This window comes from Electrophorus electricus, chromosome 1 (assembly GCF_041902795.1).
Source record: "Electrophorus electricus isolate QZ-2024a chromosome 1, ASM4190279v1, whole genome shotgun sequence".
Classification (NCBI taxonomy): domain Eukaryota; kingdom Metazoa; phylum Chordata; class Actinopteri; order Gymnotiformes; family Gymnotidae; genus Electrophorus; species Electrophorus electricus.
In genome coordinates, this window is record NC_137497.1 from 31,478,684 (window position 1) to 31,502,720 (window position 24,037).

A 24,037-nucleotide genomic window follows, 5' to 3' on the forward strand; every position below is an offset into this window, starting at 1 on the left:
TGGCAAACAAACCCAGCTCAGCGAGGTCCACCTATTGGCTCTCCGATAACCAATTAAAACAGCGCTTTGACTCCAGGAAAGAGACCGGAGCTTGTGAGCTGATAATGTAGTCATACGGGAGGCTAACTGAATTGCTACATGCTTGCCAACTTCATACACAGAGAATAATGGAGTCTAGCTTTTACGAGCTCAGAAGAAACAGTTGGTATTAACTTTGGTCCGCAGATATTATAGTCCAATTTTTAAAAGCTTGTGGACGACCGAGAAGGATAATTAATATGTTACCCACAGACATATGAGGCATAGAACGCATCTTGTTGTGGAGTAAAGTACTCCAGTAGCTCACTTGGTAGAACTGATGAAGCAGGTAAGAATAAGGGGTTTGTGTCACCGCAAGGTCAAAGGTCATAGGTAATGCTAGTTCAGCTAGAACATGAATGAAGCCTGTACAGATGTTTATTAGCTAAATTCTATGACCTGTGTCTTTCTACAGAGCCAAATTTTCATGCAGGTTCCAGAAATGACTGGTTTGCTTGGCAAAAATACATAAGACAATATTAGCATCACATTAATGTGATGTTAAGTGATGCTCAGAAATACCCTTTAATGTTAGTTTGTGAGCTGTTTTGTTAATCAACAGTGTTTTACAATAAAACAGCATCCCGCACACATAAATGTGTACGTCTGATTCTTCTTTACTCTTCTATACCAAATCAGAACTAGCTAATCAATGTGTCTGTGTAACCAGTCCCCTGTGACTGAGTGATTATTGGAGTAACTGTAGTCCGTCTTTTTGGCAGCAGGGCATCTGTAGCTGCACTCCTCTGTGGGTTCTTGTGGCTGGCGTAGCCATACCATACAAGCGGCAGTTCTGGGCCCAGTTCACTTTCACAGTGACACAATCAGTTTCTGTGCTGGGCCATCCATCAGTTAGGGAGCTTTGCCTACCGCTGGAGGGGGTGTGATGGGTTAGGGTTGGGGTGATGTTGGGGTTAGAGTTGGGGTTGGGGTTTGGCTTTGGGTTCAGTGCCCAGCGCTCAGTGCCTGGGCCTTACGCACCGTGTTGCCTGAGTGCTGGAGGTTTTTTAGCTTTGTTTTGGTGATGAAGCCACGCTGCTCTGTCAGGACACCTTCTAACAAATGCTAAGGAGCCAACTGGTGCCCATGGAGAGCAACAAAATATATTCCATGCCTGCCCAGCTCGGAGGCCTTTGCAGTGCGAAATATTTTGGATTTTTTTGGTTGGTTTTGGTTGCTGACTGAAGCCTCTAACGTTTTAGTGCCAGCACCTAGACTGAAGACTGGTGCCTTTCCAGATGGCAGTCGCTGGTTAGTATCCTGTCACAAGGATCTCTTTGTATCCATGCCCATTACGATGGTCCAACACGGGCTCTCGCCTCTCGGCAGCCTGCTTACACGACGACACGTGGTCTCTCTTCAGAGTCTTGCCCTATTGGCAGGGGAGGTGACGAGTAGAGTGTTGTCCTTCACCCACAAAGTTCCTCCTTGGCCTGATCTTCACTCAGGATCGAGGAGAGCCCAGTTGTTTTTGTTTTGCTCTGTGGACCAGGCGGTCATGTGTGTGCATCGTACCAGCCTCTCTCTTCCTTGCTTTCTCTTCCGCTCCCTCTCTCCCTCTCTCCCTCTCTCTCTTTCTCTCCCTCTCTCCCTCTCCCTCTCTCCCCCTCTCTCTCCCTCTCTCCCTCTCTCTCTCTCCCTCTCTCCCTCTCTCTCTTTCTCTCCCTCCCTCTCTCCCTCTCTCTCTTTCTCTCCCTCCCTCTCTCTCTCTCCCTCTCTCCCTCTTCCTCTCTCCCTCCCCCTCTCTCTCTCTCCCTCTCTCCCTCTCCCTCTCTCCCCCTCTCTCTCCCTCTCTCCCTCTCTCTCTCTCCCCTCTCCCTCTCTCCCTCTCTCTCTTTCTCTCCCTCCCTCTCTCCCTCTCCCTCTCTCTCTCTCTCCCTCCCCCTTTCTCTCTCTCCCTCTCTCTCTCTCCCTCTCTCCCTCTCCCTCTCTCTCTCTCCCCTCCCCCTCTCTCCCTTGTCTTTTCTCCCTTCCTGTCTCTCTCCCACTCCCTTTCTCCCTTTCTCCGTATCTCTCTCCTTGCTCCCTCTCTCTATCCCTCCCTCGCTCTTTCTCCAGCTCCCTCTCTCAATCTCTCCCCCCCCCCTTCCCCGTGTTGTCTGAAGGACAGAATGTCACGTCGCGCTCTGACCGCTGTGCTAAAATTAGGCCTGTAAATGATCAACGGCACAGTTAGGCACCGCATGCCATGAGGCTAGTAACGACAGTGTCACTATGGCAACTGCGCTGGTGAAGCGGCAGGCAGGGTCGTGCGGTTCAGGAGCCGGTCGGAGCACTCCCTCTCCCCTGATTCCACATCCTGCCTGATTACACCCCGCGCTGTGGGACTGCTTCCAGCGGGTGGCGCTCTTCCTGCTCACACATTGATTATTGCCGGTTTGTGTCCTCTTCCCTGCTTCACAGCTCAGTGCAATATCTTCAGGTGCATTCTGCTAGATGACTTTGTGTTGTGTGTGTGTGCATGTGCGCACGCACTTGTTTGCATTCTTCATTTAGTGTGTGCATGTGTATTGATGTGTAAGTGCTTTATATTTCATTATGTGTGTGTCTGTATGTGTTTATTTATTTATGTGTTCTGTGTGTGTGTGTGTTGTTTTTTTTTTCATTTACTGTTCAGTGCTTGTATTTTCCGTTTACTGTGCATGTGCATTAATCTGTCAGTGCTTTATATTTCATTCTTTGTCTCCTTGTGTGTGTTTGTGTGCTGCATATTTCACTTTGTGTACATGTGGGCGTGTGCGCATGCGAGCGTGCAAAGTGCTTAAGCCTTCTTTTTTCCCTGCAGCGAGTGTGTGTTGAGCGTCAGCAGTTGTCAGAGCGCAGCTTGACCCACGGCGGTCGATCGCTTCGACAGGAGCAGGAGGCATGTTTCCTCCTGGGACCCCTTGGACCACGGCCGCCCTTCGGACACTAATCACACACGTCACCGAAACTCCACACCAGCCCGACCCTTCGTTAGCGAGCAGCGCAGTCATAGCACTGATCTGTCTCGGTGCTCAGCGGAACATCCCAACACTAACGCACATCACCACATCTTTAACAAATGGGCCAAACAGTGTTATCGGTGGACTCCATTTAATTTCAGATACCTCCACCCGTGTACTACACCATCCATCAAGTTTGGCAGCAAAGCAGCAGCTAGTGCAGAATAAACATAAAAGTAAACAGGCATTGTAAACAATGAGGGTCGATCTTTGCTTGTATCAGTAAATTAACAGCGGGTCAGTTGATCTGTTTTAAAATGGCTTTGTTTCTTGTTTGATATAACAGGATCTTGCTTTAATATCTCTGACAGAAGAATGCTGTGCAGGAAAAAAAACGGGCGATGCCCTATTTGCTCCTAAATTTTATTTTCTAGAAACTACCATCCTACTGCTGAGAAGCTCATTTCCCGAAAGCGTCATAGTGTTAAGATGATCTTAAATGATGGTGTTCAGTGTCTAAGCGGCGAGGCATGGGTCGGGGAGGGTGGTATTTGTTCGCCAGGGCGGTGTCGAGCAGCTTAAAATAACGTGATGGTGGAAGGTCCTAGGGGGAGTCCAGTGCCGAGTGTCTGACTACAGGATGAAAGTGACCGGTCGCTGCAGGGGAATATCGAACACGGAACCACACGTCCGGGGAGAGAGACGGCTAATGTTTCCCTTCCTTCTCTCCCCCACCATCTTTCCCCGCCCTCTCGTTTACTCGCAAAGGAAAAGGCCGGGCACCCGCGTTTCATGCCATAGACGCAGCCATCAGGGTCACACACAGCCGGCGAGGTGACCTGACGCCGCCGTTTAGCCCAGCGTGTGGGCGGATTTGCCTGACGCGCCGCTGAGAGCCGCGACCCGCAGACCACCCTGTAAACAGTCTGACAGACCGTGACCCGCAGACCACCCTGTTCACAGTCTGGTGCACCGCTGACAGACAGTGACCCGCTCACACACTGTTCACACTCACTGACAGCCGTGACCCAGGCATGCCCCTTCTCTGCCCAAAGCCCCTGCTGTGACCCTCACACACCCCCTGTTCACAGTCTTAAAGAACCACTGACAGCCGTGACCTGCACACACACCCCTGTTCACAGCCCGAATAACCAGCAGTGACCCGCACTTGCCCAGTTCAGATTAGTCCCACATCTGACTCAGGACCTGGGGGAGTTATTACCCCATACTTGGCAACACAATTCAGAATGCTCTCCACAGTTTCTGTAGCAGTTATGTAGCAGTTACTACTAATGTAGCAGTTAGGCTCACGGTGAAGAACTCTTTGGGGGGCAAAACTAATACCAGCTATAAGACTGAATCCTTCTGTACTGCAATCCAATATTTGATTAAACGAAAAGCAAATTAGATTTTATCCAATGGTGTGCATTTATCAAAGTGTTTACAGTATTTGCATGTCAATTTTCATTAGGTTTGAAGTAAAGGTAGTGATATTGGTACAAAGTCTAAGTGTTTCAGTCCTGTGTGGTACTGACGATATCATCGTCAGCTACGATACCACCAATATAGCAATATACTGCTATTTTAAACCTGCCTTGTTTGGGCATGCAATGTATAATTATATTTGTTGTCATTGAGCCGTACCATTCTTACCATTGTTCTCCCCAAATAACTTAACCTGAGACAAGATATTAAACATGATATTAAATAGATTTGTTTCCTTGATTTGGCCAATCAGTTCACGTTGTCCTTCCTTCTAAAGCATGAGCGTGTCACCTGGTGACAGACAGAAGCAGGCGTGTGATTGGCCTGCGGCTCTCCCTGAGTAGCTGTGAGGCCGTGGTCACCGTATTGATCCGAACGGCTGCCCTGATAAGTATGCGATGCAGTACAGTGGACTGGATCAGTAGGCACGTCAGTGGTGCAGGACAGCGGAACAGTGCCAGGCAACGAAAAGAACCAGGTGGTTATGGATTAGCTCCATAAGGAATGTGCCGACTATCTCGCGCTTAAATATCCATTGTGTTTTTAAACATTTAAAGGTGCTGTATGTAGTGTTCACCTTTCACCTGTATGTGGCATAATCCTGGCTTTGCTCCTCGTAATGTGACCAGCTGCAAAGCAATTAACGAGGAATTCTTTGGCCATTCTGTCCTGTTTGTTATTTAAAACTATTTTTAAAGGTGTTTTAAACAGTCTGTTGTTTACTATGGCCAGATGGTGACAACTTCTACAAAAACTACAAAAATACAGCGAAAACTGTTGGTGATGGTGTCATCATTGCACTAGACCAGTCACAATAACAACCACAATAATATAATATGCATTCTAGATCACAATGGACATTCTACTGTTGTTCTGATACACATTTTTTTGTTTGTTTGTTTCTGTATTTTAAAATCAGCACTGATAATCGTGCTCGGAGTACCTTCGTGCAGCTGCCAGGAGAACAGCTGGATCCTCCACTGAATCTCCCAGTATCTTGCCAAGCAAAAATAGCATCTTGATGAGTAGGAAACATAATATAACAGGACACAATTATTTAATTGATCGATTGAATAATGCAAACTGGCACGTGCTTCTTTAAGAAACGATTCGGCATCCCAGAACTGATAGAAGCGGGTTGCATATCACAGGTTGAGAAGCAGGACGTTTCAAATAGGAGATGAGCCCACAGGCCGCGCTTTTGGGAAGGGGGCAGCCCGCCCAAGCCCGACCCGCTGCCCTCTGCGAGGCTGGCTGCCTCCAGAGCGCCATGTTCTCCTCGAGCTCCTCAACAGTTCCTAATTTCCTCAGACGGCCACGGTTCCCGTATCTAAGCCACCGCTTCCTTATCCAGTTATCGGCATTTCAGCAGCATGTTTACCTTGAGCACAAGTACACACTACGTTCGTGTCAGACCCGCTTATCGCTCTCACTGAAACGTTGCTCTTGATTGAATAATTTCGTCCCTGATTTTTACAAGCATGTAGCACTTTTCTTGCGACTACAAGAGACCTAATGAATGTCTTTTTTTTAACCCCTTAAATTTTTTTTCCCCTGAAGATTGCATTTGCAGCGCCTTTCTTTGAATTTGAGAGTCCTCACTCTCTTTTTTTACATTCCAAAGAGAGCGACGCCGTAACACCGCTTCGGCATAACGGCTGGGGGCGGAGCACGGGCGCAATTTCTGCAGTTGCGTGTCTTTTCCGGGCGACGGGAGCTCAGAGCGGTTCCTGCTGGCATCAGGCTGCTGGGATGACGCACTGCCAAAGCACCTGACGGCCCAGACCAGGGCGGCCAGCCTCTCTCTCTTTACTCTGCTGACCCAGTTCAGGCTACATCTAAAGTTTCCGGTTTCCCAGGCCCGGATTAAACCTAATCTCAGAGTAAGGAATTTTTAGATTAGGCTTCATCTATGTCTGGGAAACTCATGATCATAGAAATGCCTAGTTTACTGCATCATTTGAAAGATACTGAGTCTATATCTGTTGTTTCTAAAAAGAAGTTGAGTGCAGCCGTTGTTGAAATGTTAACCCTGGTGGGGCACCATACACTATAGACGATGGAAAATAATGGTGGGAATGGAAAATACATTTTTGTGCAACCGCGCATTATCCTGTATGTGGTACATCTCATCTGACCCTGGATTATCTGAGAATACCATGAGCCAGACTCAGTGGATTGGAACAGAGAGCAGACGTGTAGATCATTCCTAGCTTTCAGAACAGAGGTTTTTTTTTTTTTTTAAGGGAGAAATGTTAAAAAAACCCAAACATTCTGCATCACAACTTGGACTCACACACACACACACACACACACACACACACACACACAGAGAGAGAGAGAGCTCTCTCAGTCCCGCTCCCTAGATCAGGAGGCCCTGTGATGAAAACAAACAAATGCTTCAGGCTTTGGAATTATACAGGATGAACGCGGGTGTGCACACACACTCAGTCACGCCAGTCCTGGAGGTTTACTCACTGCTGTCTTTGGCTGCCGGAGGAGATTACCATCGCACTCCCACAGTCTCTGAGGTCTAACCGTGCCTTCATACTATAGTCATTCAAACAGGATATTCTGCCATCCAAACGAGCATCCCTGAACAGTCAATGCCCCGTAATGTGCCGCCTCGCCGAGACTAGCCGTACCCGGCGGCCCAGAGCGAGGACGCCTCCCCCAGCCTCCCGTGCTCGTTCGCGACGCTGTGTTGTGGCGTCTTGCGTTTTCATGCGTGGACCCTTGTTTTTCCCATGTTTGTCTGTGGCGCACGTTGCGCCTGTGGTCCAGGTGGAGTCGCGGGACACCCTGAACAGCATTGCACTGAAGTTCGACTCCACGCCCAACGAGCTGGTTCAGCTGAACAAGCTCTTCTCCAGAGCCGTGGTCCCTGGCCAGGTGCGTGTCTCTTCTTCTCCTCTACTCTCTCACGCTTGCCCACCCCCTTCTTGCTCAGCAGTCTCTCCCTCTCCCTTTCACCTCCTCACATGCTCCTTCTCCTCATGTTCCTGCGCTTCACAAAACAAAGTATTCCCCATAATTACATGATGTTTTGCATGTATTTGCATAGCCTATAAGGGCTTCCGCTGTTGAACTACTGCTGTTGACGTTATGAAGGAGATCGCTGGTCGTCAGAATAACACTCAACAAATACACACACACACAGAGAGACAAGCTGCTAGCAGGAGCAGACAGTTTTCCACCCCTTCTACCTCGCAGTCTCCCACTCCCACTTCTGTCCACCATCTCTCACACTTTCCCAGGGAGCGGGCTTGCACTCCAAGCCCCCGTTCTGCCCGCATGCAGACCAGCTCATAGTAACACGTTTCACAGCACCGTCTCACTCCGCCCTCTGCACCCTGACTCCACGTCCAGCCCATTTTGCATTCAGTGGCGGATTCATCGACTAAGTGACATGCTTTTAATCTTGTTAGAGTGTGTGTGTGTGTTTGTGTGTGTCTGGCAAGGACAGGCGAGGGTGTGAGCGAGCGTGCACAAGCATGATTGCGCATGCATGTGCATGCGTGTGTCACCGCTGTGCTGTTTTGGCAGGTTCTCTATGTTCCTGACCCCGAGTACGTGTCCAGCGTGGGAAGCTCGCCCTCCCTGAGTCCCATCAGCCCCTTGTCACCCACCTCTTCAGAGGCGGACCTAGAGAAGGTGACGCTCGCGCACGCGCACACTCATGCATACACACGAACACATGCACACGCGCGCACAGTCACTCAAGCATGCATACATATGTACATGCAACATAAATACACACTCATGTAACATTCGGAAGACAACAGTGCAGTTGATGGTTGTCAGGTGACCTTGGAACATTGGCCCAGGCATGAAGCTGACAGGTAACATAACTACCAGGGCTGCTCATACACGCATATGACTCCCTCTTTGGCCTCGTCTCTCCACTCAACGCACTCACTGTCTTTCTCGCTCTCATTTACCTCCGCATCATTGCTTAATTGGCCACGTGGTTCCCACATGCCTCTGTCCCTGGAGGACTGAAAGGACGTCAGAGCCATCCTGCCTTTGTTCCCCTCTCAGCTGGTCCCGAGCTGAACCCTCTCGCCGAGTTCGGGCCGTTCTCTCGTTGCCCAGGCAGCGCGGCGCGCGTGGATGTCACGTCATCCGCACGGCTCTTGGTTGAACCCACCCAACCTGCTCAGACGGAGGGACACATTTCACAGCCTGTTGTGTCAAACTCGCCGTATGGGTCCTTGTTTATCGTCGAGGAGACGCTCGCACGTGACAGAGTTCACTAGCAATCGCTCACAGTAGCGGTTCATTGAGCGGAAGGGGCGCTTCCCCGGTTTCGGGCACACTCGCGCGCGCAAGCGCGCACAACCGGTGGCCGACTAGTGCATCAGACGCAGAGGACAACACGCACTGGCTTGGGCTGCTTTGTATGCCTGTGTTGTGCCCTTCTCACACGCGGTTTTTGACAGGTTTATCTGAAGGTTGCCATTAGAAGTAATCGCTAATCTTACCGTACGCGGCGTTCACTTACAGAGGCTAAGAACGGATCAGGGCATCCTTTGGCAGCTAAAGATTTTGACTTTTTTGAAAGTCAAATTTTTTTGAAAAGGAAAGGCCAGTGTAGGCTAGCTGGTAAAGGTCAGCTTTGTACGGGCCTCAGGTGAAGTTTGCGGTTCAGCTCAAGCTGAAAATGGCAGCAGGAGACGAGCGATGCAGCGTTTCTCCCCTTGGCTCACCGAGTTCTCCTTCAGTAGGCCAACGTTATCACTCTTTCAGCTTCACCCCACGCTTCCTGCTACAGGGTAAATTTAGTCTTCCGGTAGAAAGAAGACGAGAGTGTTTAAGTGTTTAAGTGTTTAGTGTTTAAGACAGGGAGAGGGAAGCGTGTGTGTGTGTGTGTGTGTGTGTGTGTGTGTGTTTGTGTGTTTGTGAGTGAGACACAGTAAGAGAGAAAGAGAGTGAAAGAGAGTGAAAGTAGAAGAAAGAGTGTGCTTGCATGAGAGGGATGTGTGTGTGTGTCTGTGCACATGCGTGTGTGTGCTTGCATGATGTGCGTGCATCTGAGTGTTTGCTTGCACATGTGTGTGACCAAGATAACGAGAGTAAGAAAGCAAGTAGGGGAGGGGGGGGGGGTTAATTACCTGTGTGTGCCTGGAGGAGCTGGCTGGTGTTTGGTGTCTCTCATGCACCCCCAGCCCTCCTGCACCCTGGAGCCTGAGTCAGTGGCTCGCTACAGGGCATGTTCTAAATCCAGCCCCTGGTTCGCACCAGCCCAGTCTCATCTACGGGCCTCGGAAAAAGCCAGTCTGGTGTAAGTAAGCTGCAGATAGCCTGGAGAACACACACACACACACATACACACACTTACACTTCCGCAATACGCCCAACTTATCCTCACCAACCCAGCACGGCACTTTAAACATTTGGTTCTAGAACCTCAGTGATGCTGTTGTTCTGTCTCTCTCGCTTTCTCGTCTCCACTCTGTTTGGTATCTTTTCTCTCTCTCTCACGCTCTCTCTCCTCCCCTATTTCTCCCTCTCATACATTTGTCGCTCTCATACATCTGATGTGCCTCACACTCTGCTGGCTGTAGTAGCAAGACTCACCACAGGAGATGTGTTTCCACACCAGCTTATCATTGCACCCCAAAAAGTGCTGTACGTTCAGCTGTCCACATGCACCATTTCCAAGGTGTGTGCGTCACTATGAACAAGTCCGAGTCAAGTCCCGAGTCTCTGGGTTAAAACCTTCTCTATTTTGGCTGGTCTAACGTTAGCTAGCTAACAATAGATTGGCAGTGGGGGAAGGGAGCATGTAGCTAGCTACGAAACCTAGGAAGTCATTACTGCTTATGATATGGAACTTACTAGAAAACCTGTTTCTTAGCTATCAGTCTAGCTGGCTAGCATACTCCTTATCTAAACTACCATCAGCTAGCTAACAGGCTAGCTGTTCATACCAACTGTTTGGTGAGTGTTTTAAGACAGATGCAATAAATAATAAAACGTAAGTGCTGAGCACGAGCGTCTCGCAACTTACCGGCAAGACGCTCGCATGAGATGAAATGGAAAAGTCTTACTCAAACCATCAGTTAGACAATAGAATTTCATGAGTCTTTCAAAAGTCATAAGTCAAGATGCTAGTCAGAGTCAAATCTTTAGTCTTTCAAATCTGTGACTCGAGTTTAAGTTGACTTGAGTCTGTATGTTTGTGTGTGTGTGTGGGGGGGGGGGTGTCTCTGAATCTGGGTTTCTCTGGGTCTCTTGGACTTATAGATGCTAAGTCTCGAGTTTAGCATTAACCACCAGCTCAAATTCCAAAGCAAAAGTCCCTGCTTCCACCATAAGTAACATTCCCAGCCATAATCAACTTCCCAAACACACACACACACACACACACACAAGTATATACAAATATGTATGTACACACAAACACACTAGTAGTGTTGCTCAGATCTTGTGGAACAAACCCACTGATTGGAGCTTAGTTTCTGTATTTCTGCGGTTGCTCCAAACACAGGAGCCAAGTCTGCATTCGCCCTTTCTGACGAGTCTTCCTCTTGTCGCTTGTTAACAGCGATGAGTCGTGGTGTGTGTGGCCAGCCCTTTAAACAGCCTGCTAGCGTCAGAGTCACGAATAACACTCAGCTGCCATCACCTCCCTTCCGTAGTGCGCTAGACTAACTCCCCCTTCCTGTGCTCTGTCTCCTGGGGGCGGGCGAAGGGGGCCGAGGGCGCTGAACCAATTTGGCTCCCCGGAGGCAGGTGTTACGCCAAACACGGTAACCAGGAAGACATGTTTTGACTCCTTGGCTGCTTTTTCGAGGCTCTGGGGGTGGTCTGTCTGTCTCAGCATGGCAGTGTTTCGGAAGTCTGTAGTCAGAGGGAGGGATCTGTTCTCTTTGCTTCCTGAGGAGTCCTACCTTTGGGTTGTAGGGGTGATGGGTGCTTTAGCAAGTGGGCTAATCCCTTTCTGTAGAAATGTGGAATTAATGATTTAATTTGAATGTGTACATAGAGCAAACTAATGATAAGAACAGCAAACTGAAATGTTAAGCCCACTCTTACCACTCTAATATCACAATGCCTCGCACACTAAAAATATTACTAAGCAGAAACCAAGTCTCGAATTTCAGCTCGTTCCTAAAGGTGCCAAAACTGAAAAATGAATTTAAAATCTAAAAATGAATCAAGGAAGAGTCTTCTTGGCACTGACGTGTTGCCACTTTACTTGACTCAAAATTAAGCGTTGTGTTAATCAGGTGTATGCAGCCATGGCCTATATCCCGTTCCCATGGTGCCGTCTGCAGGGAACTGAGCCAAAAGCTTTATTCCAGCTCTACCAGGACCCGAGCTGTACCGTGGTGTTCGGGGGTGTGCTCTTTGTGGCTGTACTGAAGCCAGGTTGACCCGAAGGATGACAAGTTATTCAGGTTGAAACCGGTGCAGAGAGAAGAGACCAGTGCCATTAGTGCCATTATTAGGCTTTCATTAAAAGAGTGTAGCGTATAAGTAATGGGCAGTGTGTTGCCATTGACACCAGAACCTTCATACGTCAGGCTCGGCAGTGCTGGGCTTTGCCTGTGGAGGGATCAGAGCTGTGGGGGGGGTGTATAAGAGAGCAGCAGACAACTGTGGGCAGGGGCTCTCTTTTGAAGCTGATCCTTCCGCCCGCTCCCTGACCCCGCCAGTCTCTACGCGGGCTCTCACACAGCTTAGGACGCTCTCCAGACAAACCGGCGCTCTCGCGCACGCCGACACACACCCCACGGACTCTCCGTGCTCAAAGCACTTGAACGCCTAAGATCCGGATCAAGGTCTGGTTTTAATTCTGGGAAAAGCGCTCGCACCGAGAGTGGAATGACTCGGCCGCGCCACTGTGAGGAGGAGACAGGCTGGAGGGGCACCTGGACTCGGGCCTGCCTAAATGCTTCACGTCCGTCAGCTGGGCAGCTCCACACGAGCACTCCTGAACGCCGGAGAGGTCATCTTCATCCTCCCCATTACCATAGAAATCACTTTCACCTGCATACAAACGGAGTGGGAAAGAATAATGGCTCTCGGGATATATGTACACACCAGCGTTCTCCCGTGCTAACACGTTTTTAGTTGCTTATCAGAGTTTTTGAAACAAACGCGGTGCGTTCGATCTAATGACATCCTAATGGCTATTTCTGTCACGGCTGTGCGCCTTAAATTTCAGATGTTATCAGCTAACGCACACTTAAACATGCCATACGACAATTCATTACACAAAGCTTGCCGGTCACAGGCTGCTCGGTGCAGACCCTAGAAACATACAGAAGGTTTTCTGTGCTGTTCTGTTCTGTTACCATCCTCTCTGAGATGCCTGAAAACAGAAGGAAAAGAATTTTCCTTATAAGCAGGAAATAACGTTTCTGCTCCCCGTGGCCCGTTCATCCACCCCACGCATGAAACGGTGGTGTTTGATTGTTGAGGAGAGGCCTGCAGTCAGAGGCAGGCAGCCATGTGGTGCGCCAGCGCAGCCATGGATGGGCTCTGATGCGCAGTTTGGGAATGGTTTAATACCAAAGCAAAGCCGGGCTGCCATTCAGAGCTGTGGGCCTTCACAACACTACAGACAGTAAGCGCTGGGTCATCACGTTCAGGGCTCACACAGAGCAGGCGACCAGCGGGGCAGCGCCAGTGAGGGACCTCGTCCAACTTTTCCGTTTACCCCGCGTCCAGGGTGCACTGCAGAATCCTGCTCTGCTCATTTGTGGTGGAAAAATGAGAGCGCATCAAACACAGACAGCTTTATGCATTGAGTAATAAAAAAAGTTTATTGAGTTCTGTCCCCTCTATAACAGAGAAAGAGAACTGAACCGCAGTACGGTCCCGCTCCCCTAATACACAGACAGTGGCAGTAACGCCCAAAGCGAACAGAAAAGAGAAAAAACAACTCCTACAGGGTATCTGCTAATTCATACTTTGGTTAGCCTGAGTGCTGAAGGCTTCCTCTATCGCTATGGTTAGAACAGTGCGTGCAACTGCTGATTCAGCATAAGAAGAATGCATGTGAACCGCTGGTGTCCCTGACTCACACGCTTATCTGCAGGCTGTGACTATAGAAACATAAAACAAAGTAAAATAAAGCAAAGTAAATTTCCTCTGTCCCGATTCTCTTCCAGGACCCCGAGGGTGGGACTAGGCCCGATGCCCCTTCGCCCGCCCCCGCCCCATCCCCGACTCCATCCCCAGCCCCGGCCCTGCGGCACTCCCACGCGATCTCCTCCACCTCCGAGGAAGAGGAGGCACTGACGGAAAAGTTCCTTAAAATCAACTGCAAGTACATCACGGATGGAAAGGCAAGTCCGGACTTTCCCTGCACCCCAGACCACACACACATGTACACACACACTCCTGTGAAAACTCTCCGCTACACTGTCTTCCTGTAGTGGTTTGCTGAGTAATTCTGAACTTAACGGTTAATAAGATGGTTGCAACTCTGGGGGCATCAAGTGGGCAAAACTTTCTCAGGTTGGACTGGGAGTTCAGCTACCACACAGATCCAGACCTCTCGGCGAATTTTTACCGTCTGATCAGAGCAATAATGAACTGATTTGTTCCATTGTAATTGAAATGATTCTGCTATGCCACTCAGAGTAAAACGCCTCTATAAAGTAAGAAAGACCTTTTGCATGTGACCAAAGACCCAAACCTTTCTATCTCTATGTCCACCAGGGGGCAGTAAGCGGGGTGTTGCTGATAACACCCAACAACATTATGTTCGACCCGCACCGGATGGACCCCCTGGTGCAGGAGCACGGCTGTGAGGAGTACGGCATCATGTGCCCACTGGAGGAGGTGGAGTCAGCCGGTGTCTACCGGGAGATCACTGACAGCAAGATCCGCGAATCTGTGCCGTAAGACAGCTGTCTTCACTGGAGCACATGGGCCTGTGGAACCATGGGGCAGTTATCAGTTACAAGCCTGTAGATTCATGGGTCTATAATCAGACACAGACCGTTGGAACCATGGGGCTGTTATTATACACAGACCGTTGGAACCATGGGGCTATTATCCAACAAAGGGCCTGATAATTTCTTATTTAGAATGGGCACATCCAGTGTGACTACTGTGCTTCAGAACCAATAACATTAGTTATTCTTGATTAAATGTTCTTTAAAAAACAACAAAACAGTTGCAGACAGAGTTGTGGCTCATTCGCCACCTTCTTTACATTAAAGAACCAGACTTGCAAAGATCGCCCTAAATTCCATACCGTTAATGCGGTTTATCTGGAGGTGTGAAAGATCTCACGTGACAGACAAGTGTTTTGTCTCACGTGAGCCGGGGGAGCCGAATGCAAGGCGACCGGCACCCCACCATGGTTTCAGATATGCATCGATCAGCCTTATTGTGCAGGAAATGGATTTTTACTCCAGGGTTAATGAAGCACCTTCAGCCGCCTGTGTGAGGATTGTTCACCCGTTTGGTGTTGTAATAAGAAGTTAATGATTTTAGCAGCAACCGCCCCCCCCAACCCCCAAATCTTCGAGTGACTCTGTTTGTTCGCCTGCTTGTTTTAGCAACCACGTGTGCTGCAAAGACATCTTAGTGCAAAAATGCATAAGCAAAAAGTCATTCCTTATTGTCATGTACTAGTTAAACCTTGTTATGTCAGTCCCAAGCGTCCACCTAAGTGGTGGCTGTGTAGGGTTATCCCGTGTCCGCCCAAACCTGGCAGTGTGTCTGTCCTTGACCCAGGGATCTGGACGCGTTGTTCTCAGGGACCTGGCAACTGGATGAGCGGCGTCCGCGGGATGGCCACGACAGCGGCAGCACAGCCCCCCGCGGCATGGAGCGCTCCGTCTCCGAGGACGTCTTCACCGAGTCGGACCTGTCGCCCATCCAGGAGGAGCGTCAGTCCGCCGAGGAGGACAAGTCCTCAGGCGCCTCGAGCGAGTCCGTCCAGACAGCGGGCGGCGCTCCGGGGGCAGAGCTGACCACGAGTGGCGGCGAGCAAGCCGGCGACACGGCAGCCTCCAGACAGCCCAGCCAGGAGCATCCAATCACATCCACCAGCAGGGACCAGCAGCAACCCCACTGCCAGGCTCGGGCCGGAGACCCCTGCCCGGCCTCCCTGGGCCCCACCACGGGGCCAGTGGAGTCCGCAGCAGGGCGCGAAGGCGGCCCGGACGTGGCTAAGCCCACCCCACAGGGAACCCGGGACTCGGAAACAGACGTGGAAGAGCTCAGGAAGATGTGGATGAGTCACACTATGCAACAGGCCAAGGAGGAATGGGACAACGCACACCAGACGCAGAAGGACAGCCCGCCAGCCAAGGAAAGCCAGAGACAGAGCTCCGAGGAAGGTAAGCTCGAAGGAACCTGCATTATCCATTTAAAGCTGCTATAAGCACTTTATTTTAAGAGCGCTTTGGCTAAACTGTATTTACTGCTTGATAGCTAAAGCTAAAATAGCTGCTCTGACAGTAAATCGGGCCATGTCTCAATGTCAAGGCTGTAGCCAAGATGTGCAAAATTTCCTCCTTAGCACTCTTTCACAAGAACAGACTGTTACCAACATGGTTTGGATATGTAAGATGTGCAGAATTTAAATCAGAGTATATTATCTTCATGTAGTATATTGGTGATTTGTCCAGTTTGTGATGTTCAAAACAACTGCTGCACAACAATTGTTATTTTTAAATAACAATTGTACAATTGTATTTAATGAAGCAGTCGTCGTTGTCCATCTGCCATTTTATTTTTATCTTGTTTTTGTTTTGTTATTTTTCAAATCTTTTAGAACTTTTTTTTTTCCTTTTACAACTGACTGTAAAATTAACTGTGATTCAAGGTCTGGAAAGATACATCAGTTGTGTCCTTGTAATTCTCTTAAAGAAGAAACTCCCATTACAGTTCCCATTCCCATTCCGAATGGGACAGGTTTCATTTACGCAGTGGGCATTGCACTGTGCCAAAGCAGAAGACGTAACCTTCAGACTCCACCGCCGTGCCAGCGACTGCATGTCTTATCTCTTTAATTAGAGTTTCTCTGGTAAACCGTTTCTTCCGTTCGACTCCTGCCCTGGGCGATGATTCCAGTGTTTTGCTGGGAGTGGGGGTTCAGAACCTTTCCCAGAGTCGCTTACATTAATTATAATAACACACAGTGTTACCGTGCTGCGCTCTGAAGTCTCACCGTGGCAGAAGGCCTCTGCTGTCTGTCGGGGGCACACACTGCTGGGAGGTGCTGATAAGGTCGCGCAGTGCCGCTTGGCATTCAGCGAGACGGGTGGATGGGGGGAGAAGTGCCTTAAAACGAGCCTCACCCGCTATCACCCGAGGACGAGTGCAACCACCTAGCCTAAAGCTCTGACAAAGCACTTCTCAACAAGTTCCACAAGGCCCAGGCACACGCTCACATCCGATGCGCAAGACCGAACTTTGTGGGCACAGCGACCGCACGCACGCGGTCAGAAGAAAACAAGGCGGATTTTGATCCAGCGTTAGGAGCTGCCCCACACAGGCAGTGCCAAAGACCATTCAGCCAGGGCTTTTTTTCCCTTTAAGTGTGCGTGAGTGCGTGCGTGCGAGCGACCATGTTTGTGCATTTTTCTCTTCAATAAGTTCTCTGATGAAATGCAGACGTCGAGACCCCCAAGTGATGCCATCATGGGTTAATTATCCAGGTGCACACTAAGCCTAATCAAGGATTAAATTACATGAATATTCATATAAATAATAATGCAAAATATGGTGTATGCGCTGCATTTTTAGACCTCACTTTACAGAGGTATATACAGCACCCCACTGTTGCTGCTCTTTAGCGGGGGGAGGGCTCGTGATGGTTAATATCACTAAAAAATAACCAGATAACCAGCACGCCACCCTGCCCTGCTCCGTCGTCATGCAGCAGTTGTGCAGAACTTGCGGGTTGAGTAGTTGGAAGGGCTGAACTAACGAGGCTGCCCTTGCCCTGCTGGCTGGGGAACCGCGACATCTCCTCCTCCGGCGTCTTGGCGCAGGGCTGCCAAGAGTCCTCGCCGAGTGGCCCGGAGTCCGGCAGAGTTTGGTGACTGCTCTGCTCAGACAACCCTGCTAAACCTGGCAGCTGACTGATGGTTGAATCAAGTGCGTTTAACTAATATTAATTAATGCAGCACTGTGGTAGCAAGCCCTGGTTCGACTGGGTCAGAGTCCAGCATGGTTTGGTGATTGTGTTGCTTAAACACACCTGACTCAACTCATCAATCAATCAAAGCCCGTTGCTGGACTCCGACCCAGACCGGACTTTTGCACCACTGCCTTAGTGTGACGGAGCTCTGGCTTCCACCAGGGGGCATATAGTGCTGTTTGTTTGCTCTGAGGCCTGAGGACCTCATTACTGTAGACTATGCTAATGCACTCATTAGGTAGTGTGTTCTGAAATGGCCAATTGAGCCCTTGCAACAACAACAAAAAAGAACATATAACATCAATTTCCCCTTTTTGTGTAATCAGTTATTTTAGTTTTCGATTTTGTGCAACTTGCATTAACATGACATTATAATGCTATATATGCTTTATTTAGACTTACCTCACTTCATTCATATGGGCATTTAAAACATGCAGTAATGCTTTATATTATTTTTTTTATTTTGTAGAATGCAGATAAACAGTAAATGGACACATAAATGGTTTTTTGATGCAATTGTCGAGAGGGCAGGTTTGCGTATCACTGCCCTCACTCGTGCACACGTGTTGGATGCGCTCGCGTTCCAAGGCGTGGCGATTCTACCCGCTAACTTAGACGCTCCCATTATTCAACTTTGAAACGTGTCCTGCGCCAAGCCTGCAGCGCATAACGTCTCCCCGTGTCCCAGGTTCGTCTGTGTCCAGGGAGAGGCGGATGTCCAGGTCTCCCAGGTTCTTGTGCCTGCGAGTGGGCAAGGCCATGAAGAAAACGTTCGTGTCCAGCGCCAGCGCGTGCATGCAGCAGTATGCCCAGCGGGACCGCAAGCATGAGTACTGGTTCTCCGTGCCGCAGGAGAGGTGAGCGCAGCTTGCCATGCTTCTGCCCCGCCCCTAGCGCCTCCTACAGAGCAGTTTATTGGCTCTCATTCGTGAAGCCTGGACAAGCTGGACAGGCCCAAAGAGATAACAGTGTGTGTGTGTGTGTGTGTGTGTGTGTGTGTGTGTGTGTGTGTGTGTGTGTGTGTGTGTGTGTGTGTGTGTGTGTGTGAGAGTGTGTGAGAGTGTAAGAGTGTGTGAGAGTGCGTGTGTGTGTTTTCTCTAATGTGCAGCTTTCACTTGACAAACTTAAAGAAGCACACGGTTTCCATTATGTTACTGAACGCTGAGTGAGGTTAAGTAAATGTAAAAGAAATTATTTTTATTTACAGCAGTAATACTGGCCAGTGTAAAACCCACATAAAGATAGTAATACAGGAGTGTGTGTCTGTGTGTGTGTCTGTGTGTGTGTGTGTGTGTGTGTGGGTGGGTGGGTGTGTGCGCGTGCGCGCGCGCGCGTACATACGTACATAATTACTCATTATTTCTTTAGAAGTAAGTAACCTTGTGCAGCTGTTTACTTTGCAATTTAATCTTTATTTACATAGTTTGTTGACATTTCTAAAAGTTTCGAGTCACATAGGGTCTGCAGCAAAACCCTGTTTTAACACCTAGCGGGTGTATATATGGATCCAAATAATCGCTGAAAGATTTAATTCAGCATGTGAGTTTCCTGGGTAAAGCTTTCCTAAACCACACCTTTTTTACTGCTATTTAATACCAATACAAAGAGGCTTCTGAGAGTCTCTGAGAAGCAGTAAAGTGTGTTTCTCTAGCAAATTAAGCCGGGCTGCGCAAAGGCATGATTTGGTTTTAGTTATTTTTACAAGCCACTTCATATAAGGCCAGAAATAATTCAAAGCCTTACTATCAGTTCTTCCATACCACCAAAAACAACAGTGCCATCTTTGTCGTGAAAGGACATGCAATGAATCACTTTCCTTTCATAAAACAAGGTCCCAGTGTTCCCGTCTTTGTGCTGCGCACTGTGGGCTGCTCATTTTCCCCTTGTCCTGAGTCACTGTATATTAATGGAAAACCGAAAACTTGCAGTGTTGACGACCATCAGTTCGGCGCAGAAATACAAGTAGGAGGGGCCATGTGCTCGTGCATGTGTGGGTCTCTGCCTCTTCCCTTACCTCGTGGCTCAATTGCTTGGCGACACAGAAGATCAACGTGCAGCGGTGGGTGGGTGGGGCTACTGCAATAATGCACGCTGTCTCGCTGACCTCGCCATGCAATGGCTTGGGATGGGCGCCACCAGGCCTACACCTCGGCCATGTGACAGTTTTACAGCTGCGATTTGTCGTGTATGCATAGAAATAACTAGGGCTGTCTGTAGGGCCAGCGTACTGCTCCGGGCTCTACGACTGCCGTTTGTGCTAAATCCGACTGACCAGTAGCAGTTTCGGAGTTGGATTAGCCGGCTTTCATTAGTGAAGCTGATCTTTAAGCTTCTGTTTATTTATTTATTTATCTGACTGTTCAAAGTCGACTTTCTTAGGCTCACACCTTCCACCCACACCCATCCCACCCTCACTCGTTACTTGCAGGTCGGACCACCTCTACCTGTTCTTCATCCAGTGGAGCCCGGAGACGTTTTGTGATGACATCAGCGGCATAAGCCGCGAGCCGGCCTTTATCGTGGTCAAGAAAATCAACGAATCAGAAGCCGGCGAGGAGCAGGCCACGCCAGACTCCTCGGGCAAGGAGTGGGAGGTAGACCTGTCCGTCAATCCCTTGTCCTGCCCTATGCATCTTTTTTTTTAATATATATTCTGCAAACTTAACAATGCATTGTATTTGACTTCATTTCTATGTGAGTTACTTTCTGTGTGGCTTGCTTGTATTTCTATCGTCCTATAACAAGTTTTGCTTGTGCACTGCAAAACGCTGAGATGTTTACTATTGTAGTGCATATATATATTCTTCTAGTGTGTCTTCATTGTCTCTGTGTATCTGTTTTGATTTTCTTTTCCTTTATTCTAGGTGCCCGGAACTTTTAACATGCTTTTTCTGAACTCCTCTTCCATTTGCCATCATGTTGTGTTGTCCAGTGGTTGCTCACTGTTTCTGAAATCAGTTGCCTCACTTGGTCAACAAATTCCCACCACACTATTGTTTTTCTAACTGTGAGCTTGAAGCCAGTGTTTTGCATGACTGTGTTCTATTTTCTTTCAAGAAAGCAGCCCCTGCATGCGCGAGCCCCTGTCCAACACTGAGAACACTGCATGGTTTAATACCTGGATGGTTCTCATTATGAGAAACCCTATTAAATCATGCTGTTATGACAGTATTGTCATTGAGGTTCACTGTGTGGTTATATATGTTGCCTGGTTAACAACTTGCACTGAAATTACTGTAGAGCACAATAGGGTTTGATTGCCCATGTTGTTGCATTTGAGTTTTGTGTGTGTGTGTGTGTGTGTGTGTGTGTGGTGGTGTTTTTGTTTTTAATACAAGAAAAAATACGTCTGCGATTTTATAGCGCTACTCTTGGACGTGCATAGGAGAACTAGCTCAGATGTGCAGATGTGTCCAAACCAGGCTGCCATATGTCTTCATGGAGCAGTCTTATAGGCCTATTAGCTGCACTGAAACCGAACCAGCCTGTGAAGAAAACGATACTACAGCTGAAGCGGCACTTTAAAATTTAATGCAAATCAATGTTGTGGGGAAACGAAGTATACTGATTTGTCTTTCCAAGACCCGTCGAGTTCCCGTAGTCTTTCTGGGGTTTGAAGATGTAAACTTTTGTTCGCTCCAACATAAACGTTACAAAAGATTTGTGGGGTGGAACAAGTGTCATAACAATCTCAGACAACGATCTTTGTTCGCGTTGATCTCTGTGGTAAACTTTGAGGTTAACAGTAGTCAGGTGGCTTCTGCTGCTTGCCAGGCCGCCATTGTAAATAACGTTAATTACTTGCTTGGTTAAGTAAAAGGTTAAATACATTTTTTTAAATTTGTGAGTATATTTTGACTACGAGTAATAATCGTTACATAAGTTTTGTTTGAGTTTTTTGTTTTGTTTTGTTTTTCCAGAACTGTGGTGTGGCCTGGCTTTGGTAAAGTTTAAAATCTAAATAAGAGTCTACATGTCATGAAAAAAAAAAATCCACGAGTCAGTTTAGCTGCAAGCACGAATTAATGTACATTCGTGTGTAAATCTCACTACTCAGTGTCTCTTCAGTTGCATTGATCGGTTCAGTGACTATTCGCGTAAAACGTGTTGTGTCTTTAAACGCGCCAGTCGCCAACTGTCTGAGGGGAGGTGTTTTTGATCCAGGAGCAAATCGCTTCTGACTGTGCCCTTGGCCCCGATCTCCATTGGTCCACAACGATGTCGATTATTTTCGTCGTAGACCCCGAATGATCCCCTTGATCCCCTTTTCGGTCGGGGTTTAGTGATACGTCTTGATGCTCCGCTGTCGGGCGGTCCTGAGGAAATCAGCTGTTTGGAGAATTCGGGATGTGCCTCTCCAGCCCGGTCCAGCCTAAAAGACATGTTCCCTAGCAGGGCGAAGGATGTGAAACCGCTGACTCCTAAGTACACTTACGTATGTCGAAATATAACGCTACTGGAGAGAAAATCACGCACAGTCTGGCGCGTCCTACATCTTTGGCTGGTAGAGTTTAGCCAGCGTTGCCGCTATAACTAATTTAAGTACGGATTCCTTGTTGGATCATGTTTGTGTTGGGGGGAAAGGCTCCAGTCACGGAAAACACGTGTTATATCTTTATTCCTCTTGTGTGTAATGTCGCCAAACGATAGCTGAGTAGCTAACCTAAGATACCCGTCCTTCACACTCTTCGCTAACACGTTTTTATTACGAAGTTGTTCTGCATGCATGTTTCTCCTAGCTAGCCATCTTAGCTAACTACTAGGTTGCTAACCTAGATAACGTTACTCGCTATTTAGGTAGCCTGCGTTAGTAGATTGTAGCAAAGCGCCGTTTTTCACTAAAATTTGCTAACTAGCTGCTAGAGATCCATATGAAGCAGATTAATTTGTATCCTTTTTTTATTAGCTAGTGTGCTTGTTAGTCAGCTAACTACGATGAGTTTCAGAATTTCAGGACTTTCGACCTCAGCTAATGTTAGCAAGCTTGTCACTAGTAAGGTTGACTTGGGTTAAATGACTAAAGACCGAGTGTGATTGCAGAATGAAACGTTACTGGTAAACATTTGCAGCCTGTAAACCCCTTTATTTTTGTACATGCGTTTAAAGTCTCTGTAAATGAAAATGAAAATCTTTGTAGCGTTGTATTTTTTATGAGCGACATCAGTGTCCCGTTTCCCCTGAATTATTGACGGCAGTGAAGTGGCAACGTGGTGGCTAGAAAGTTTTTTGTTTACGCTCTTCAAACTCAACTTGACCATTTCTCTTTTCCGTCATTGGGGTTCACTGTCTCGGTTCTGTGTGACCCGCTGCCCTGCACGGTTTATCGAGCTTCGGTGTTCAAGCAGTATTTACACATTTCCCCGCCCAAGACCACTCGATTAATGTTCAGCAGTCGGTCCCTAGGACTGCCTGCAAACCACTTACAGAATGTTCTTCGTAGCGACTAACATACAAGTCAGATGTTCAAGTTCAGTTTAAATGTATTTGTACAGAAGTTTTACATCAGGTGTTGTCACAAAGCAGATTCAGGAATAAGAAAAACCTTCTGAAACTAAAGAAAATTAAATTTTTTTAAAAAGTGAAAAAAAACAAGTCCTTTTGCACTTTCTCTAATCTAATCATGGTTTTAGTTTGGATCACACTTATTGTACACTTGTATTTTTGTCCATACAATACAAGTTCATAGTGTGTGGGATTTTCTTTGGAGGTTTATTGCTGTCAAAATGCTGAACCTAAGTATAAGTGGGCTAGATGTCTTATATATGTGGGACGAGACCACCAAAAAATGCAGAATACTGAGCTAGGGAGACTGACCCTGGAAGGTTAAAACACAATGAGGTTTGGTTTAAAAAAAAAAAAAACCTCATACGATTCCCACAAAGTGTGGCTCATTCATTAGCCACCAGCTCAAATGCAGCCAGGTCACAGGGTCCCCCTGGTAGCTTACTAAGTTAGTTGACTTGTTGGCCTAGACCTCATTAGTGAGGCTACCTTACTACACTGTGCAGCAAATGATAATTACACTTGTTTAAACCCACCACCACCGCAAAATCTGACTTAAAAAAAAAAAAAAGGACCAAATCTGACATGCATACTGAAATCATCTCTGTATGTGGTGACTTGCACCATCATGGCCTTAATAGTCCTGACTGGAAGTGAAAGTTTTGACAATATGAGGTGATGCAGGTTTCATGGTAAAATTTCAGGAATCAGGTACAAGTTTAGTATTGAACTGTTGTTGGTTCACTCATTGTGTGGGGAGGATTGAATATCACTTGTCACAGAAACAAGTCATCCATTCCAAGATGATTATATTGTTTCACAGTCATTTTTCAGGCCGAGCCACATACCATAGCACAGTGCAAAAAACGTGTTTTCTCATTCCATCCCACTCAAGGGTACTAGTGCACTGGAAGTGAACTGCAATGCG

General features: G+C 47.9%; 1 protein-coding gene across 10 annotated transcripts in view; it reads left to right on the top strand.

Moving 5' to 3' along the window:
* oxr1a (oxidation resistance 1a) overlaps positions 1–24,037 on the top strand; it is a 108,161-nt gene that overhangs the window by 77,502 nt on the left and 6,622 nt on the right. For 6 of the 10 annotated variants that reach the window (XM_027009529.3, XM_035525886.2, XM_035525883.2 and 3 more), the window contains 7 exons: positions 7,272–7,379; positions 8,034–8,141; positions 13,613–13,789; positions 14,166–14,347; positions 15,192–15,799; positions 18,296–18,464; positions 20,036–20,201. In XM_027009529.3, the coding sequence (XP_026865330.2) occupies positions 7,272–7,379; positions 8,034–8,141; positions 13,613–13,789; positions 14,166–14,347; positions 15,192–15,799; positions 18,296–18,464; positions 20,036–20,201 (1,518 nt within the window). Of the gene's footprint in view, positions 1–7,271; positions 7,380–8,033; positions 8,142–13,612; positions 13,790–14,165; positions 14,348–15,191; positions 15,800–18,295; positions 18,465–20,035; positions 20,202–20,622; positions 22,043–24,037 lie in introns of those variants that run through there. The other 4 variants (XM_081715108.1, XM_081715119.1, XM_081715128.1 and 1 more) reach the window with 4 other exon arrangements.